The 18,130-nt window shown below is 36.2% G+C and overlaps 1 protein-coding gene across 6 annotated transcripts in view; it reads left to right on the forward strand.

The window, feature by feature from the left end:
• Positions 1–18,130, forward strand: part of DACH1 (dachshund family transcription factor 1) — a 370,149-nt gene that overhangs the window by 327,509 nt on the left and 24,510 nt on the right. For 4 of the 6 annotated variants that reach the window (XM_055802571.1, XM_055802572.1, XM_055802574.1 and 1 more), the window contains 3 exons: positions 1,189–1,336; positions 5,537–5,680; positions 6,141–6,209. In XM_055802571.1, coding sequence (XP_055658546.1) covers positions 1,189–1,336; positions 5,537–5,680; positions 6,141–6,209 — 361 coding nt within the window. Of the gene's footprint in view, positions 1–1,188; positions 1,337–5,536; positions 5,681–6,140; positions 6,210–10,086; positions 10,154–18,130 lie in introns of all 6 variants that reach the window. The other 2 variants (XM_055802573.1, XM_055802576.1) reach the window with 1 other exon arrangement.

Below are 18,130 nucleotides of genomic sequence, written 5' to 3' on the forward strand. Positions count from 1 at the left end.
CTTAGCTGAATGCCTCCCTAGTAGGGCTATTGCAGAGTACTCGTCGGTTTCTTTTGCTGGCATATTTTGCTTTATATCAATAATTAAATCTATGTTGAGTCAAATTACCTCAACAGTTAAGTTATGAGGAGACTTGCCTAGGATACAGAAGAGTTAAGTTTATATCTATAGTGGTTCATATACACATATCCATGCTTAATTATCTACTGTATTATGATAGCTTCAAAAGCAGAGATTCAGCTGTATGCCTAAGAGCCTGATGGCCAGGCTTGTGCAAAATGGAAAAGGAAATATTTCCTCTCTCCATGTTAATTTATTTCAATTCTGTTTCTCCTCCTCTTTTTCATACCCTATCAGTGTCCTAACTGTCTGTTATTAGCTGTGTTGGGATCTTTGTGTTTCCTTGCAAAAAAGGAGGAATTGTGAAGTTGAAATTCTCAAGTTTAGAATAGGCTGAATTATTCCTTCCTGATACGATAACAAAAACCGGCAGAGTTTATTTCAACCATCCCAGGTCAAGAAATTGAGAGATGATTGTGTTATGTTCTCTGCTGTGAGATAACAATTGTACAAGGTCAGATAATGGACTTCTAAAAATTGATGTATCTTCCTGTTTTGTGACTGTCCTCTGCTCAGCATCCCAATAACCCTGTCTTCCTTGGCAACTCTATGGAACGTGAAAATATTTGAAAATAATAATAACAATAAGGAGAAAATGGCAAGCATTTGAAAGAGCCTTTCTCCCTTGGTAATTTCCATTGGCTTGAGTTGTGCTAGAGACTAAATTTGCTATTCTGTGGATGATGCAGTTGTGAGACTGCCAGTTCATTTTCAATAGGACAGATTTTTGTTTTGATCACAGACAAGTGCCTGATGTAGGCTTGTCTCTATCTCTTACAAAGATCAAACCTATCCCTGTAACTTTTTCACATGAATTATATGCACAGTCAATGGTGAGTTTGTGTTTTCTGGGAAAACTTGTCTCCCAGCATTTTACAGATTTTCTCCCACCTGTTAAAATTCATTCCAGTAAAAATCTGCTGTTGATAACTGGGAGTCTTTGACCCAGTAACAGGGTTATTTCATTTGTAAAATCTCATGACTAATCAAGCAAAAATAACAGAAGTTAGTTATTATGTCAGCTGTTCTAACATTCTTCAAACATTATTGAACTTTATCTTTGAACAGGGTCTACTAAAGGTTGCTATAGACAATGCCAGAGCTCAAGAGAAACAGGTCCAACTGGAAAAGACAGAACTGAAGATGGAGCTCTTCAGGGAACGAGAACTGAGGGAAACACTTGAAAAACAATTGGCTGTGGAGCAGAAGAACAGAGGTATCTTAATTAAGCAAGACAAACAACTTGTGAATTATTTCCTTAGAAAACCAAATTTTTTATCAAACACCTTGATCAAAGCTTTTCCCCCTTACCTTGTGTTATGTCCAGGCTGACAGCAATGCAGGAAGTTCTACAACCTGCCTGATCCTGCATAGGATCTGCATGAGATTTAGAACAAGGACCTTCCTTTTTCTCAACATATTACTTACTACATTTGTAATACACAACACAATTATAATTACTGTAGCTGCTGTTACAGACTTTGGCAGGTTGTGATTGTTATGAATAAGGATAGCTACCTAATACAGACAGAATTTGTAGCAAATCTAAGAATCTGCAAGGTTTTAGGAACCTTTGTGTCTTTTCTTTTGTGGTAGGGTCATACATTGCATATTTAGGCAAACTGTATGTAATAAATAGAAAGATAATAGTAATATATAAACTCTTTATAATGCATAGTAGATCAAAAACATGTTTATAGAAGGAATAGTTAAGGTTCTTCTCCATAAGGCAGTAGCATGAGCATTTCAAGTATCAGCATCAGCCCACTGTAAAGTATATACATGTTAGTAAAGGTAAGACAGTTTACAGTGATTTGCATTAACTATTGCATTATGAGCATGTTCTCATCTTTCTTTATGGGTCTATTTTTCTGTATATGTATGTCTTGCCCATTAATAGTGTCTAATTACTTTGCAAGGGACAGTTAACCTCTGGGGCTCACCTGCCGTTTAACACAGACCATGACAAGTCAGATATGTATTTTTGCAGGGCTAGACTTATAACTCTCTTCTTGTCCAGTTTAATTTTCTTGGAACCAGCTATAACGGAATCCTGAGAACACTTGGATTCACATTCAGTAGCATTATATTTTTAACTAATGTGCTAGAAGTAAGGACACAATGTAATCCTGTTTCATGCCTTGACCCATCAAAGGGTAGGACTGTCACATCATTAATTTCTCTTTTGTAACTTTTGAGAATACATTTTTAAAGACTATTGCTATTAACAATTATCGCAGCTGTGCAATGAATCATTCCTTTGTCCACAGCTGGCCTATTTAGCTCAGTACAATTGCACTGCTTACACTTTTAGTTTTGTAAAAGAGCTCAGGTATTTTTTACATCCTTCAACCTTTGTGTCTCGCAACTGCTCAAATATATATTCCTTTTTAGATTTAGTCAATCACACGCACAATAGAAAAGGTTGGGGGGACCTATCTGACCTTACTTGAGTTTTGCCATGTAAAAGCTAAGCACCTCCTTTAAGTTAGTATAAGTTCCTTTCTGGTCAATAAAGAAAGGGGTTTGTACCTCCTGTTCTCAGACAGGTGAGTGGCATCAATTACACCGTGAAGACTTCTTTCTCTTCTCTTTAACTCCAGACAGAATATAGGTGACTAGACTGGACTAGACACATGTTTTGAGCAGTTAAAATGAATTTCATTCAAAGTTATATATCAGGAAAGATCATGGGATAATCCCTTATTTTGTTCAGGGTACTGAAGTAATTGCTAATGTTATTTTCAGCATGGTGCATTACCTGCTCTTTTATATGCATCCCTCTAATGATGAGATTGCACTGGTAAAAGAGTCAGACCAAAGAGGAATGCATTTGAACAGTTAATGGTGGTATGCAGCAATGTGAATATAATGAGGATGACTGTCTTTGCTAGTGGATACTTCTAGAAAGAAAAGTAATTGATTATTCTTTGAAATTAACAGATCCAAGTAGGAGAGAAAAAGTAAGGCCAGATTGTAATTATTGTGAGAATTTATTTTTCAACCAAAGGAGAAAAATGCATAGGAGGCATTACCTGCTATTAGTTTTCCATATAGCAAGTGTCACGTCTTAAAGAAAATTTCAGATTTGTTAACAGAAGCATGAACAAGATGGGAGAAGTGTACCATATCCCTATTCAGTTAAGAGATACAATATGAAAAAAACTGAACTACACGTAAAAGCTACAGCATAGAAACACAAGCCACTGTGTTGCATACAGGTGAAAACACATTAGGTGAATGGGATCTTCAGATGAGGCAATATCTGTCTTTTGCTCATTGCGTTAACACAAGTCAAGTATCTTTTTCTTTAGTGGCTACATCTGAATATTTTTGCCATTTTTTTAACATTAAATTCACTGCTTCTACTGCATGTTCTACAGAGCTGCTTATTTACTGTACTATTTCCTTCCTTCTTTGTAAATATTCCAATTAGTGATTCCTAAGGCTGTAGGATGTGTCTCATCAACTGGTGAAAGTAGGATAATATCTCTTCTGTGAGCAGCTACACAGTAAGGGCTTGCTAATTCTGGCTCTGACTGCTGTAGTCACATCTACAATGTGTCAGCCATGATGACATTTTAATTCAGAAAGCAACATATGTTTCCTTCTCATTTATTGCAATCACTTTCAAAGTACTTATAATGAAAACATTAAAACCATGCAATGATTCAAAATGTATTTAGTTTAGCCTTTGTATAGATACTAGATGTTCTTTGATAGTGTAAGCTAATTAGCCTGTAAAGTAGTTGGTACTATACAAAATGAGAAAGAACCAAAATTCCAAAGTCTTGGATGTAAATTATGTAGCTATTCTGACTACAGAGTATGTGCTTATATTCATTTTGTGTCTGAACAGTTCTGTATAGCAACACAAAATATCCAAGGTTGCCCAAAAAGTGGTTATTCTTAGCATATCAATTAAATATTGCATTTTGTGAAAGACAGCACCATCACAGACTACTGGAAATGGAGACTATGAACGGGTAAAAGTATATTTTTACCTTTTCCAGTGTTCATCCCTTGACATGTATGAGAGGCTACTTTGGAGTGAGATACAGGGCTAGATCTTGGCAGTCAAACCTAGTATCACCTAGTATCTGGTTTTGGTAAGGAGAATTATTTTCATGTGTGCAAAGAATTCTTTAGTGAGTAGTTTAGTAGGTCATTTTTTAGTTAATGTCAAAATGACAGACTCTCCAGGAAAGGGTTATCCAGGAAGATCTTATGAAAAATAAGCTTCTTACATGCACATCCCTGAAAACTCTAAATGTGCTATGTAGGAGGGGTTGGGGTGTGCTGGGGGAGGTAATGATATGGTCTACAACTTTGCATGATTTCTTTAGAGGGTCACTTTGGCTTTTATTGAGTAGACAAATTGGGTCACATTATCCTTTCCCATCAGGAACATAACCTGTGATATGTTCCTTCTGTTAGGGATCATGCAAGTCTTACCTTTGTGGTTGTAAGTCACTAGTAACATAGGAAATAAAATTGTGGTGAAGTTTCATCCTGACCTTGCAGTCCTTTTCCTAGTAAAACTTGAAATGAAGAGATACAAGGAAAACATTTTTCTAAATTAGGGCATTCTAATGCTTAATTTTAAAATACTCCTTCCTTTCCTAATATTTTTCCTCACACTTGACAAAGCAAAGTAATACTTACTTGGTGGGGGCATCCAGCACTGTAAAGGATTTGCTATGAGTTCTTCAGGGTTAGTTGGCTGATGGGACAGGAGCTGACAGAGAGCAAGAAAGAGTAAAGGGAAGGACAAAGGGAAACGTGGATAAGGAATAAAATGGGGAACAGACCGAGCACCAAGAGGTCAGATAGCTTGCAGGAAGCAGCAGCTTGCAGGGGAGTTAGAAAACTCCAGACCTTTCCTTAAGGGATGAGAACCACAGCTGGGTGGGGGCTGAGCTCTGGGCACCCAAGCAGCCAGATCTCCTTCTTGTGGGAGAGAAGCTGCAGGCAGGCAGGCAGGTGAGAACTTCGTTGCTGTGTGCATACTAACTGTGTCCTATGGGCAATAACAAAATGGTAGACTAAATCCCAGAAAACCACCTCACATCCAGAGACAGAGGCTTATCTACATTAGATAATGTAAAAAGTACATTTCGCTGCTGGTACCAAGGTTTTCTGATTTGGGCATTCACAAATTCTCTTCTGCTTATATATAAAAATTATGCTTTAGCTGAATATCACCTACTGTTTTCAATATCATATTACAGGACCGTACCTTTTAGAATATCCCAGTGTGATTCCAGCGAATTTCAAGTAATTTAAATTGGTATTGTCTAGTTAATCAATTTGTATGAACTCTCACAGTTCTAGCGTTTCTCAGGACTCTAAATAGGTAAACATGTAACCAAGTTTAAGATCCAAATCTGAGAACACTAATTTTCTTTTTTCCTAGCAATAATTCAGAAAAGGCTAAAGAAGGAAAAGAAGGCAAAGAGGAAATTGCAGGAAGCACTTGAATTTGAGACTAAACGACGGGAGCAAGCAGAGCAGACACTGAAACAGGCAGCTTCAACAGACAGTCTCAGGGTCCTAAATGGTGAGAAGCCAGATTTTCCCTCTGTGTCATTAACTTTCAATTTAAGTACCAAAAGAAGCTTGTTATATTGAAAATTTATAACATGATGGAAGGGGAAAAAAAAAGAAAATCCCTTTCCTTCATTCAAGTGGTGCCTCTATTGTTTTGTTACGTTATATAGTATATGCAAATAAACTCACTGAAGAGAATGTTCAAACTAGGACATTTTTATATTATTAGCTTGAGAAGTCAATTTTTTTTTCTTCTTCTTTTTCTCCTCCCCCTTTATGCTTGAAAAATCTATTGCTCATTAATCTTCCTAGTCTAACAAAAAATTGTCCTGGCCTCCAGTCATTGTTCAACATTAAAAAAAATGACAAAGGTTGATTGTATTGTAATTCAGCATTGGAGTAACAGGTTGTAAAAAGGGCTATAAGAATCAAATGAAATATGTGTCAGTGATACCTTTCTGTGTTTTTAGACTCCCTGACCCCAGAGATAGAAGCTGACCGCAGCGGGGGCAGAACAGATGCTGAAAGGACAATACAAGGTAGGAATTTGCAAAAGGCTATAAATCTAGATCTTGCTATATGAGTTTTTCCTCAGCTTTAGACTGCTATTCAAGCATGTAGCCTACCATCTGGGCCACATCAAAACAAGTTCAAACAAGGTCAAGTTCATCTTGCTTGTTTATAAGAGAGAATACATTCTGTGCTCATAGATTTTCTTTAAATTAATAGGTCATTTCTGTTTATACAGTGCAATTAAAAAAAGAATTAATTTAAAACAATATTGGGTTGAATCTCAGACATGCTGAATGCAGTTTTTGTGAATATGTATGATTACATTTGAGATAACAATGTTTTTAAAGGTATATTTGAAACATTTTGAGCCTTTTAACTATAAAAATAGCTAAATCTAATTGATGACATTCAAGGCCTGATGAGAATTTCATAGCTAATATTCGGTGGCAGTTACTGAAAGGTGTGTTTCAATAACCTACTCTGAGCATTAGCTATAAATAAACTGTTTATTCCTTTCTTGGATTTTTCATTTACCATTTCCCATTATTTACATTTTAATAAAACAAATCTGTCAAGTAAATTTATACATGAAATACTAAAGAAAGCCATATTTCTTTCTCTGTTAATCTAAATGTATATATATTGCAAACACCAAGATATTAGTAAAGAGCAAATTTTTAAGATAGTATTTATGTTATAACGTCTTCTCTAATCAACAGGGTAAATGTACTTACATGAATTCTAAACAATAAAAATATTGTGTATTTGAAGGTGCATTTTTCAGAGGCAAGCCTAAAATTATTAGCTCCAGTAATCACTCTCAATTGCCTTTATTTTGCATTTTGAAGTCAATCATCTTAACAGTATCATTTGACATCTTCTGTGTGTTACATAATCACATTTTCTAACTCCTAAAGAGTTGTTACTGGTGTGCCACAAGGAGGCTGTAACAACAGAATAAAGAGTCAACAAGCTTTTAATGGATTGAGCATATAAAAAAATACAAAAGAGGCAATAAATTCTTATGAAATACAAGCACATGTATATAAACAAAAAATGTTTAGATTTAAAGCAAGTTATGTCTGCAAAGTCAATGACTCAGAAGTTGGAATATGCCAGATTAAATGTTGCCTGAGAAGTGGGTACATGTTATCAGGTTTGTTGTTCCAGAATCCTGCTTTCCTTCCCTTAAAATATATGCCTTATTCAAAGCACCATTTGACATAATTAGTTTAGTAAGAATCCAGTCATTATGTCATTTTGTTTTAATCCAGTCATTTTGTTATTTTGTTTGGTGCAAAGACAGACTTCTAATTTCTTGGGAGGCCATTCTGTTCACTCTAGTCATTGCAGTGCCTGAGCTTCTGAGCGTTCCCACAATTCCAACTTGAAAGCTGGGAAATAGTCACAGACAAATTAAGATGATAAATTGCTTAACTTTCAAGTATCAAGGACCTAATTTTTCAGGATACCTTGCATTTTTGGCAAATGTGTTCAGTGTATTCAAATTACTGTTCTGTTGAATTCAGTTTTGCTTATTGGCTGAGATACCAAGCTGGATATTTATAACATGAACAACTCATAATTACTGAGTATTTTGGAAGTATGTATTCTAAAGGACCCAAACTACATAGGAACAGCACTTTAGCTTTTTAACCATGATTATCTGTTCTTTTCCATCTATCTTGCCTACTTATGCTGATTTCATATATTTGCATTTCTGCAATGAATGAAATCAAGGACTTAAAGGCACCATTCTCAGTAATGATGACCTATCCTTGATTCTTCTGTCCAGGGTGGTGCAGGTTAAAAAAAAAAATAAATCCACAGATGATCATTTAATTGAAGACTGGACAGTGGTGTATTCTGATCGTGACAGTGGATCATGTTGCAAAGGCAACCTTAATTCTGACATTTCGTGTCTCTACTTTGCAGTCTTAACATGTAATTAAACCAGGTTTTTTTTAAGGAAAATGAAAAAAGAAGCAGGAAGTAGACTTGTAATTTCTTACAGTTTAATATACTCAGTTTAATTGTCATACAAGAGTTCAGAACCTTTAGATGTAGCACAATATGTAACCCTACAACACAAACGTAACTGTAGGATCTTATTGTTGTGGATCAACTAACATAGGGTGGCAGGTTTATGAAATAGTTCAAGAAATAGTTATTAGCAGATGAGTAATGCTAAGTGTCAGGACCCTTTGTGTTCACTTCCAATGCTGGAAAGAAGATTCCTTTTCACCATAAACTCCCTTTTCTGTGTCCCCCCTATACATATCTGTGACACTGTCTCAGTTCCTCCTAGTTTCTTCCTTCTCACTCCAATTCCAGCTTTTGTCAATGGTTGATCTCCCCCATTCTTTGTTCTACATTACATTGTGTTTCTTTTTTCCTAACTTCACATTCTTGCACTATTCTCATCTGAACCCACTTTCATGCCACCCTGATTATTTCTTTATTTACAAGCTCTTTCTCTCTCAGTGACCCCCAGGCCCTTGTCTCTGTCTGACCCTTCCTGTTGTCTCCTCCTCTTGTCCAGTCTGCACTGATACTCCCTGTTATCAGTCATTCCTATTTGGTACCACATCTCTGTCTGTACTCTGTGCTCCCTGCCCCGCCTCCCCATCAAACTCACGTTCCCTACTGCTTTCAGTACAGATTCTGAATCTTCTTCTGCACCTGCCTGGATGTCAGGGAGGGAAGCACTGAGAGCACTCTGTTCTTACTTCAGTATTTAGCTTGGCAATTGTTTGCAGGAATGAGGAGAAAGAGTTACAGGGAAAGAACTGCTTCGTTCCTGCAGTGCTGGTATAAAGCATGCTTAGTACAGATGGGGTCCTTGGAGAATTGGCTGCAAAACTCTACAAAAGCTCTCCAGTGGGTGAAACTGGGATTTTTCCAACATTTTTCTGAATTTTCATATAAAATAAAGACCATGCCTTTCCAATTTTGCAAAATTTCAGTTATGTCCTTACATTTTATCTGTAAATGATGTTTAGTATCCTCTAGTATGCACTACAGAAGAATTATTATATAAAATATACAATACATTCCATAAAGAATATAATACTATCTCTTTCATGTTTCAGGTTCTGGGGAAAAATACTGCCTAGGGAAATACTTATGACTTTCTTATTCCTCTCAAAAATATATCTTTATCTTAGTACCAAAGCATGTCTGGGGTAATAGTTTTTTTATCCACAAACATTAATTTTTTTTCAACTTACTGTGTTAATCATGCTATACAGTTCTATAACTAAGCAAACAAATGTAGGAAAGCTGCAGCATTCTGTGGGGGAAGTGAAATAATTGAAATACCAAGTGCATTTTCAGCGTTTAAGAAAATATTACATAAAGAAATCATAATTTAAAAAAAGATTGTATCTAAAATTTATGATAAGGGAATACTTGTCAACTTGAAGTTATATTTAATGTTGATATTTTTAGCTATTACTTTTGCGAGTAAGGAATAGGACTAATTTAAGCATAAAAGACAATTACATTTATAAATAAGGGGGCTATGTTCTGTTTTTCATCATAAAGCACTCATTCAGATTCTCTTTTAGTTTATGTAAAGTCTTGTAAAATGGAAGCAATAATAAAAAATTGAAATATGAGATTAGAAAAAGAAGCAATACGGGTTATTTTAGGGTTGGGTTTGTTTTTTTCTTAAATACTGGGTAGATAACAGTTTACTGGAATATCCATAACATGCTAATATATAATCATAATAAATAACCCAATTATGGGCATCAAATATAGTTACATATTTTTTAACAGATACAAAAAGATACTAAGTTATTAGGAACTGGTGTAGACACTGGTTTTAAATGTTTTCTTTCTTGCTTCTGTTTAAAATAATAATAAAGCAGATTATCCTCTTCTCCATACATATTGTAGGTTCACTAGATGCCTATGCCTAGCTCCCAATCCGGTTTCCCAAGACCCCCTCATCCCACACAAAAAGGTACCATACAAAGATAATGTTTGACTTTTATATACTGTTTTGTTACCAGACCTCTTACTAAGCACTAGAACAATGGCATTTACTACTGCGCTTACTTTCTTATTTCCGTTGGCTTTTTCTTCTCCATCTGGTTACTTAACATGAATTTGTTTTCCTGCATTATTGATTTTTCTTTTCCTCTAAATGTCACATTCCCAATTTTCTGTCTCCTAGTAGTTTCCCTCCCAAGTCCTGTATGTTCATCTTCATTCCATTTAATCACCACTTCCTTTATGCATTATCTAAACTCTTCTTAAAACGTTCTGCTTCTGCACTCTCTTCGTTACTGACCATTCTTTTCATATGGTGTCCCTCTCATGTCTTCCTTTTCCCAAATTGCTCTCAAATTGTTTTGTGCTTTTCTCCCAAAGCTAATCTGATAAGAATAGGAAGCTTAACCAAATTTACTCTCTCAGGCTACTATTTTATTTGTCGTCTCCATTTCTTTCCTATTTTCTAGCAATCACCTCAGCCTGTACCTTTTCTACTTCCTTCCAATTAATTTCCAATTTCTACATGCCATCATTCCAGCTGCTTCTGATCCAGCTTCATAATTTTCTGCTTAAAGTCTTCTCACCTTGTTCAGTTCCCATGAATTCTCAAGCCTGTCTTTTTTCTTTTTTTTCCACAAATATCTGTCTTCCAAGAGTCACTTTGCACTTTGCATGTCCTCAAAGTTTTCCTGCACTACTCTACTCTCTCCGTCAGTTTTTCCTTAACTATGCGTTCTCCTCTAGCACAAATTTTGTTCCTTTTGTCCATCAGTCAAAATTTCATACCTCAGTTCCTTGTTCTGCTGCAAATACTTTTTTCCTCCTTCTAGCACATTATCAGCCTTTCTCCAAATGAGCCCATTATTTACTCTCCCTATTCCTTAGCTTTCTAAGCCCTTTCCCATCAACTGTTTTTTCTTGCCTTTTTCTACTTCTCCACCTCTTCTGTAGGCTCCTATTAACACAGTTAAGTGTAATGCTAAATGGCTTCAGACTACGCTTTCCTGATATAGGAAAAAGAGCCACTCAGCTACCATTCACATATAAACTTCCAGGGCCATCTGTCTTCTTCCCTCCCAGAAAGGAGAAGGCAGGCAATGGAGATGTTGAACAGATCCAGGAATAGAGAAAGAAAGCAACTGCAGCTCAACACACTGACTGTAGAGTCCTGCATGAAGTTACTTGTAAGGCCTTCGAAGGCTACTGAGGATTAGTGGGAAATAAATTATGATTTTTCTTTGCCCATACCAGGAACCTAGTGTGTGCATTTTGCTGCCTAAGTAGTAGGGGAAAGCTGCCATGCAGCTGCCCTCCATATTAACAAAAATTGCTTAGATACAGTGTCAGTCATGTGCCTGAAAACCTAACCTGAATTGTTTTCTGTGGTGGTTTGAAACTTGTTTAAACTATTTTTCAACAAGCAAAATCAGTGTAATAATCTCAGCAGATTATAGTCCTTGATTCTTTCTTGCTGTATTTGTGTTTGAAAGATACCTATCTGAAAGAATTCCACACTGAAAAGGAACTTTTGGTGGTTCTGTGAAGCTTGTGCACACAGTTCCATTTCTGATGTATAAATCTTGGACAAAAGCATGGGAAAACGTGTGATGATATTTCTTATGAGATCAAAAACTTTATTGGAAAAGGCCATTATCAAGGTTGTAAAGTCAAGCATTCAAAAATTAGGAAATGGTAGAATTACGGTTGTCTTCCAACCTTTGTTCAACCGTTTTTGTGTATGCATCACGATATAATCTTTAATTATATGATTAGATAGTGTGTTTTTCACAGTACCCTGTCTCATTCAGCACAGGGGACGAGGATGTAGTTGAATAAATGCATATCTATCCAATATTTTCTTTATCTTCGGTGTGCAATGTGTGTTCTCATGCCTTATATAATGCCTGGTTTATATATAATACTTTCATCATTAGACATCATGCTTTACAGAAGAGGTGTGAATGATTATCTCAATTTCTTTCATATGTTAAATCTTAATTTTGGCATTTCCTGACAGTTGAGTGTTTTGCTTCACCATTTGAATAATGTCCTAGGTAACCATTTCCTAGGGTTTTCTTTTTAACGAGTAAACTACAAAGTCTGAAGTTTCTCTATGGAGATGACATCTCACTACCTTATGGACTTGCATCTCTAGTTTCACAGTGATAAAGTAACTGATAAAGTGCAATACCTTATCATGAGCAGTGTGGTCTAAGGATTGACCATTTTGCCATGGAGGTCTCACAGATACTTGTTGAGATAAATAAAGACAATCTTGGGATGCATTTCATCCTCTTGGGCACAGAATCTTCCTTTCATTTTTCTTTCAACCTGTAGCACTTCTAACAGTGTCTCCATCAAGCTTTCTTGTTCTTGTTTCTTTCTCATCTCTGGCCTTTGTATCAGTCCTAATATCCATTTCCAAGTTTTGTGATCTCTTTCTTGCCTTTTTTTGTCTCATCTTTCAATTTAAGTTTCTATTTATATCCATTCATAATTCCAGCCTCTAATTTTAACTTCTTACACTAATATCCTTATTAATGTGATCACGATGTCTCCAGATATCGGCTTGTAATACTCTATCCATATGCTGCCTATCCAGTTACTTGTCAAGACTCCTCCCTTTAAGAGACTTCAGATGACTTTACCTGACTTTCCTGCCTTATCTGTGTTCTGTCTGCCATCTTTCCTTCTACTTTCAACCACTGGGTCCTGTTCTTGTCTAGTCAGTCTGAATCACTCAGTTCCCCAACTTCATTCTCAGATACTGGCAGCCAACCATTTCCTATTACTAGCTGCCTTTCACAGTGTCTTCCAGTGCCCTGGGTTCTGTGTTTCTATCTATGTTTAACCAGTCTCAGTCACTCCACCTAGTCACATTTTCTGTCTTTATTTCTAATTCCAACTGCATCAGACTTCTTGTTATAATTTCTCTAAATCTGAAGTTTTATGAGTTTATTTTTGCAGACTTAGAGAAAAATGCTGTTAACTGCTGATCACAGATAGGACACATTTTCCAGTGCAAGACCACTCTCAAATTAAGTAATGATTTTTTAAACAGAGTTTTCAATATCCTCAAATGACAATGCATCTGTTTCTTTTCTGGGGAACAACAGTTCTGTTTGCAGCACATTCAACTAAAATGTCTTTTCCTTAGTCCTTCCTTCATTTATTTTGCTCGTGATATTGACTGTGATGACCAGCATCAAGTCTGTTTCTTTTAGCCATTGTCCTTCTGTAATGTCCCTTCAATAATTGCATCCTTCTCCCAGGGCTTCTGTCTCCTATCTTTACATTCCTATCTGTTCCACTTTGTGTCCCCCTTCCTCTTAATCAACAGATATTGCATTTGCACCCATAGCTCCTCAAAGATGAGGTCATCCATCTGTATAATGCCATATAAACTGATGTTCATATATATGCTACAGTATTAATTGATGAAATACGAGAAAAGAAAAGCACCTGACTCTTTATATATTTTACCAAGTTTTTTCTTGCCTTTTTTCTCATTAAAACATCTTAGAAATGTTAAATTTATATATATATATAAACTTGTAAATTCTGCATTTTTGTTCAGTTGATGCTAGCTTATCTGTTATTCCATTTCTGTTGCTGCTTAGTAAGTACTATAGATTTGTTACTCATTTATTATTGCATGGGACTTCTAGCAGAAAGATGCTTGGGTTTAGTATAGAGACAGGATTTTCAAATGGATTTATCAGGTCATTTTCAGAATGAAAATACATTTTCACTTTCCCATGTGACATTCCTTCTTCTCTGCTGACCCATTTCAACACATTTTCAGCTTCCCTTGTATCGTTGGTTTCCCATTTTGCTTCCACCTCTGTTTCAACCTGACACCCCACCCAGCCCCCACCCCCCCCACCCCCACCCCCCGCCAAATATTACTTCTGAATATCCCAAATCTTTCTTATTGTGCCACCTCTTCAACATGCGAGGTGATGTGTGTGTATGACCTGGAGCTGTGTGTCTGCTGGTTGACCAGGTGGCTGGCTAGGAGATGCATGCATTCTGAGGGATCAGTGACAAGCTAGGAGATACACAATTTCTGCTGGACATCTTGTTGCTGCCTCTTGGCAGCTGGGCAAATCAAACAGTACATGATGCTTCTCAGCAGCTGATGGGCCAAACAAACGGTTTTTCAAGCTGCAAGAGACCCACGGCCCACCTGTTGTGTGGGCCTGCTATAAAGGTTGAACATTTCAGCAGGGAAAAGAAGTCAGGAGCTGGAAACAAAGCTGTCAGAAGCCTGGAAGGCAAAGGGATTTTTTTTTTTTCTAGATATATTGAATAACTGCCCAAGGAAACATCTGCTACTTAGTTAGGCTGTTTATGGAAACAAACAGCTGACTATTCTAGACCTGTAGTAATATAAAAAGGTTCTGTGAAGCAGCAATTAAAACACAGTGGACTGGTTTCTTTTGGAGATGAACTTTTCTGTAATTTTTAGGCCACTTAGCCTGTTATTCCATTAGGCCAGATTTTATTTTTTTTTTAAGAACCTAATAACTTCCATTTAATTTGTCAAAAAAAGTCTTTTTTTCATCTTAGGAGTCAACAGACAGTAAGAAGGTCTGTCTATGGAAAATACCATGTTTTGTAAGAGTGTGACTTTCAGCAATCTGACAGATAAATTTTGCATTTTTCTTTGTACCTATCTGATTATCAGGTTTCTTCTTAAGTTTTCCATTCTTAAGTTTCTGAAATTCAGTGACAACTGGTTTCAGTCTCAACAGTTTTGGCTAACTGCAAGCATAAGACAGGACCATCCCAGTAATGTGACTGCCCTACTTAGGGTTATTCTAGCACCGCTAGGTAAGAGTAGTGATCTAAGCTACCAGAAAAGTATGAAAAAGACAACAGAATGGAGCAAAGCTGTTGTAGTCATCCACTAGGGAGTGATATCTGTTTTCTGCTTATTGATCCTTTTCTGCATGCCAGAGTTTGTCAAAGAAATTGATGCATTGGTGAAAATGTATGCACATGCACTGTTCAATTTTAGAAGCTAAAGGATAGTGTGTTTTCTGCATTGCTTTTCTCTTTTGTCTTTCTTATGCTAAAAAAGAAAAATTTAGATGTAGTCATGATGTTAAAGGGCAGAAACTGTTAGAAGTTTAGTGTCTAACCCTCAGTGGCATTTAGTGGAGCTGCTTTACTGACTCCCTTTGTTTAATACACCTGATTCCATTTTATTTTTGTTCAGTCTTGCTAAAATATTTGCTGGTTAAACATTGTTCCTTTGCAGTAACACATAATTAATAACGCTTTGTTTTCTTTCTGATTAGTGCCTTAAACTTCAGCTGCTTTTTGACTGCAGTGTGTAACGCCTTGTATTAATGTCAGGGTCGTGCACTTATTATTCATCTGTACAGTGCTATGCACTTCAATGAAATTATATACATAATAATAAATAACAACATTAATCTGTGTGCACCACCTTGAATTTCATTACTGTTGCAGAAGGTATATCTCGGAAAATAGGTTCTCTAATTTTTATACGTTTTAGAAAGTGCTGGGCTCTCTCCCTGTACACTAATTCAAATAGTTTATTTTATTTGCCCTAAGAAGAATAAGCCTTACTAACTTAACCAGTTCATAAGTTTTAAAGAAATTTGCTTTTTTGATGTTTTTGGCTTGGCAGACAATCCAGTATAGTTCAGATTTTAAACCTAGATTGCACATTAGACATTTATGACATCTCTTGCTAGTTTGTCTGTCTTTTACTCTTGAAATCTGTATACTCAATGAGGAAACATACAATAAAGATTTATTTTGTTTCACATTTCCTTTACCATGAATAAATACTGAAATTATCTTACAATCCATGGAAACCAAACAGTAATAAGTGTGTTCCCAGGCTCCCTGCCCAGGAATCCAGCACTCTGGCTGGTTTTCAATCCAATCTAATCAATTAAAGACAACATTGATTAACTTAAACAGAAGGTGTTATTGATTGCAGGCAGTAACCTATAAATAGATGATTGTTTCATACCGTACATAGGTCATTGTTAGCTACACCTTTACATTTTAAATGTAGATTTAACATAATCCTGTTATCTATCACCCCAAAAGCAAAGGGAGGACACAGAATTAATAAACAGTTACATATATGTTGTGAAGTATTCTATAGAGCCCTTTCTTTCAACACTTAACACTCTCACATAAACTTTTCCACATTTTCTTTGAAATTGCTATCTATTGCAATTTACATCTCATTTTATAGCTGTATATATAAGAAGCTTCTGGAAATCAAATATGTTCATGGCTTTTCTACTGAGATAAATGATTAATCAATCAGAGGCTTTCTTCCAACATGGTACTTCAGTGTACTTTTAAAGCAACAATGTGTAAAATTAATGACTAAGCCTGAACAGAGTCAAGTGGGAAAACTCAGGACAATAAGAGTATTAAATAAAACACATTGTGCACCAAAGAGGCTATTAAGACTTTATATAGAAATGTTTTGTCTTGTTTCATTTTTGTTCATCTCTTATTCCCTCCTTTCTCCATGTTCATATTATTCAAAGAGGGAAGGACTGAATGGATTAATTCTTACCTAACAGACTTCTGAGATCACCCCAGTTGTCTTGCTTCCTGGGAAAGACGGGCACTGCAAGCCATCATCCTACTTATTTACGTTTCCCATAAGGACTCTGTTCTCTTTGTCTTCTCCCTCAGAAGGTAACTGAAACCTGAACAGGCTGGTAAAACACGCATTTTTAGCATAGTCTCCTCAGTTAAAAAAGATAATCACTTTTTCGCTCCTAATGGAAGAACTAAAAGACTATTTTTTTAAACCAGAATGAGAAAAAAATATTAAAACAACAGAAATATTTTCCTATAGCCTATCGTGAAACAGATAGAAACAAAGTGGATTTCTAGTTCATTCACAACTGAACCGTAATCCTGTGCCTCTCTAGGTTGGTTGGGGAGCTAGATCTGCTGACTGTAAGCTGTTTATCAGTGTTTGCCTCTACACTTTGTAGGGAGCTGTCCCTTTTTCTCTTTCTGTTTGTTTTGGTTTTTTTCTTCAGCCACATTTACTACTTGTTAGACAAATGCTGGAAAGTGGCATCATGTCAGCTGTAATGTGTGTCATAAAGGAGATTGTTTCTTGGCTTTTGGATTTTAAACTACTATAGAGATTAAAAAATGCCTGGTGACTGTGTATCATCTCCTTGTAAAGGAACTCCATCTGTGAATATTAGTGTTGCATTCTTCTATGAAATTAAGACTACACCATCAACAGACCTCAAAATATTTAATGGTTTAAGATTTTTCTAATAGTTGCACTTCCCTTGTTGTGACTTGTCTTGTGAAGCATGAGGAAGACAACTCTTATGCCAAAATAACAGTAATAATTTTCAGTTCTGCTGAAGGTACTGTGTCTTAGAGAGCTACTAGTACAAACTCGTAGCTGGTGAGTTAATTTATTCACTTAGCACACATAGGAGGAAGTCTGTTAGACAAGGGGATCCATGTCTCCTTCCTGAAAGGTACTACAGCTTGGATAGGTCAAAGAAACATCAAATCCAGAATAGATTTCAAATATTGAATTTCAAGTTAAATCAAATTTAAAACATTTAATGTGAACAGTGGCCATCTTGTTCCCTTTTTGATTGTCAGACAATGCCTGCATCAAAGAAGAAAAGAAAATTTCTTAGGAAGCCATATGAGCTAATCTACCAAGGAAGATCATCATCAGTTCCCCATCTCATCCCTGCATGTCTGAAACTCTGAAAAGAGATTTTCAAAAAGTTAAGATACTCTTACCTTAACATTAATTCTTACACTATATAAAAAGTATTTGGTTGTCCACAGGTAGATGAGTAGTACCATTAGATGCTGTAGGGTATCTGAGGCATCTACACAGAGCTAATTATGCGTGTGAAAGATCCAGGCCTTTCTGGAGCAGTAGCTGGAA

Source organism: Falco peregrinus, chromosome 4 (assembly GCF_023634155.1).
Source record: "Falco peregrinus isolate bFalPer1 chromosome 4, bFalPer1.pri, whole genome shotgun sequence".
Taxonomy (NCBI): Eukaryota; Metazoa; Chordata; class Aves; order Falconiformes; family Falconidae; genus Falco; species Falco peregrinus.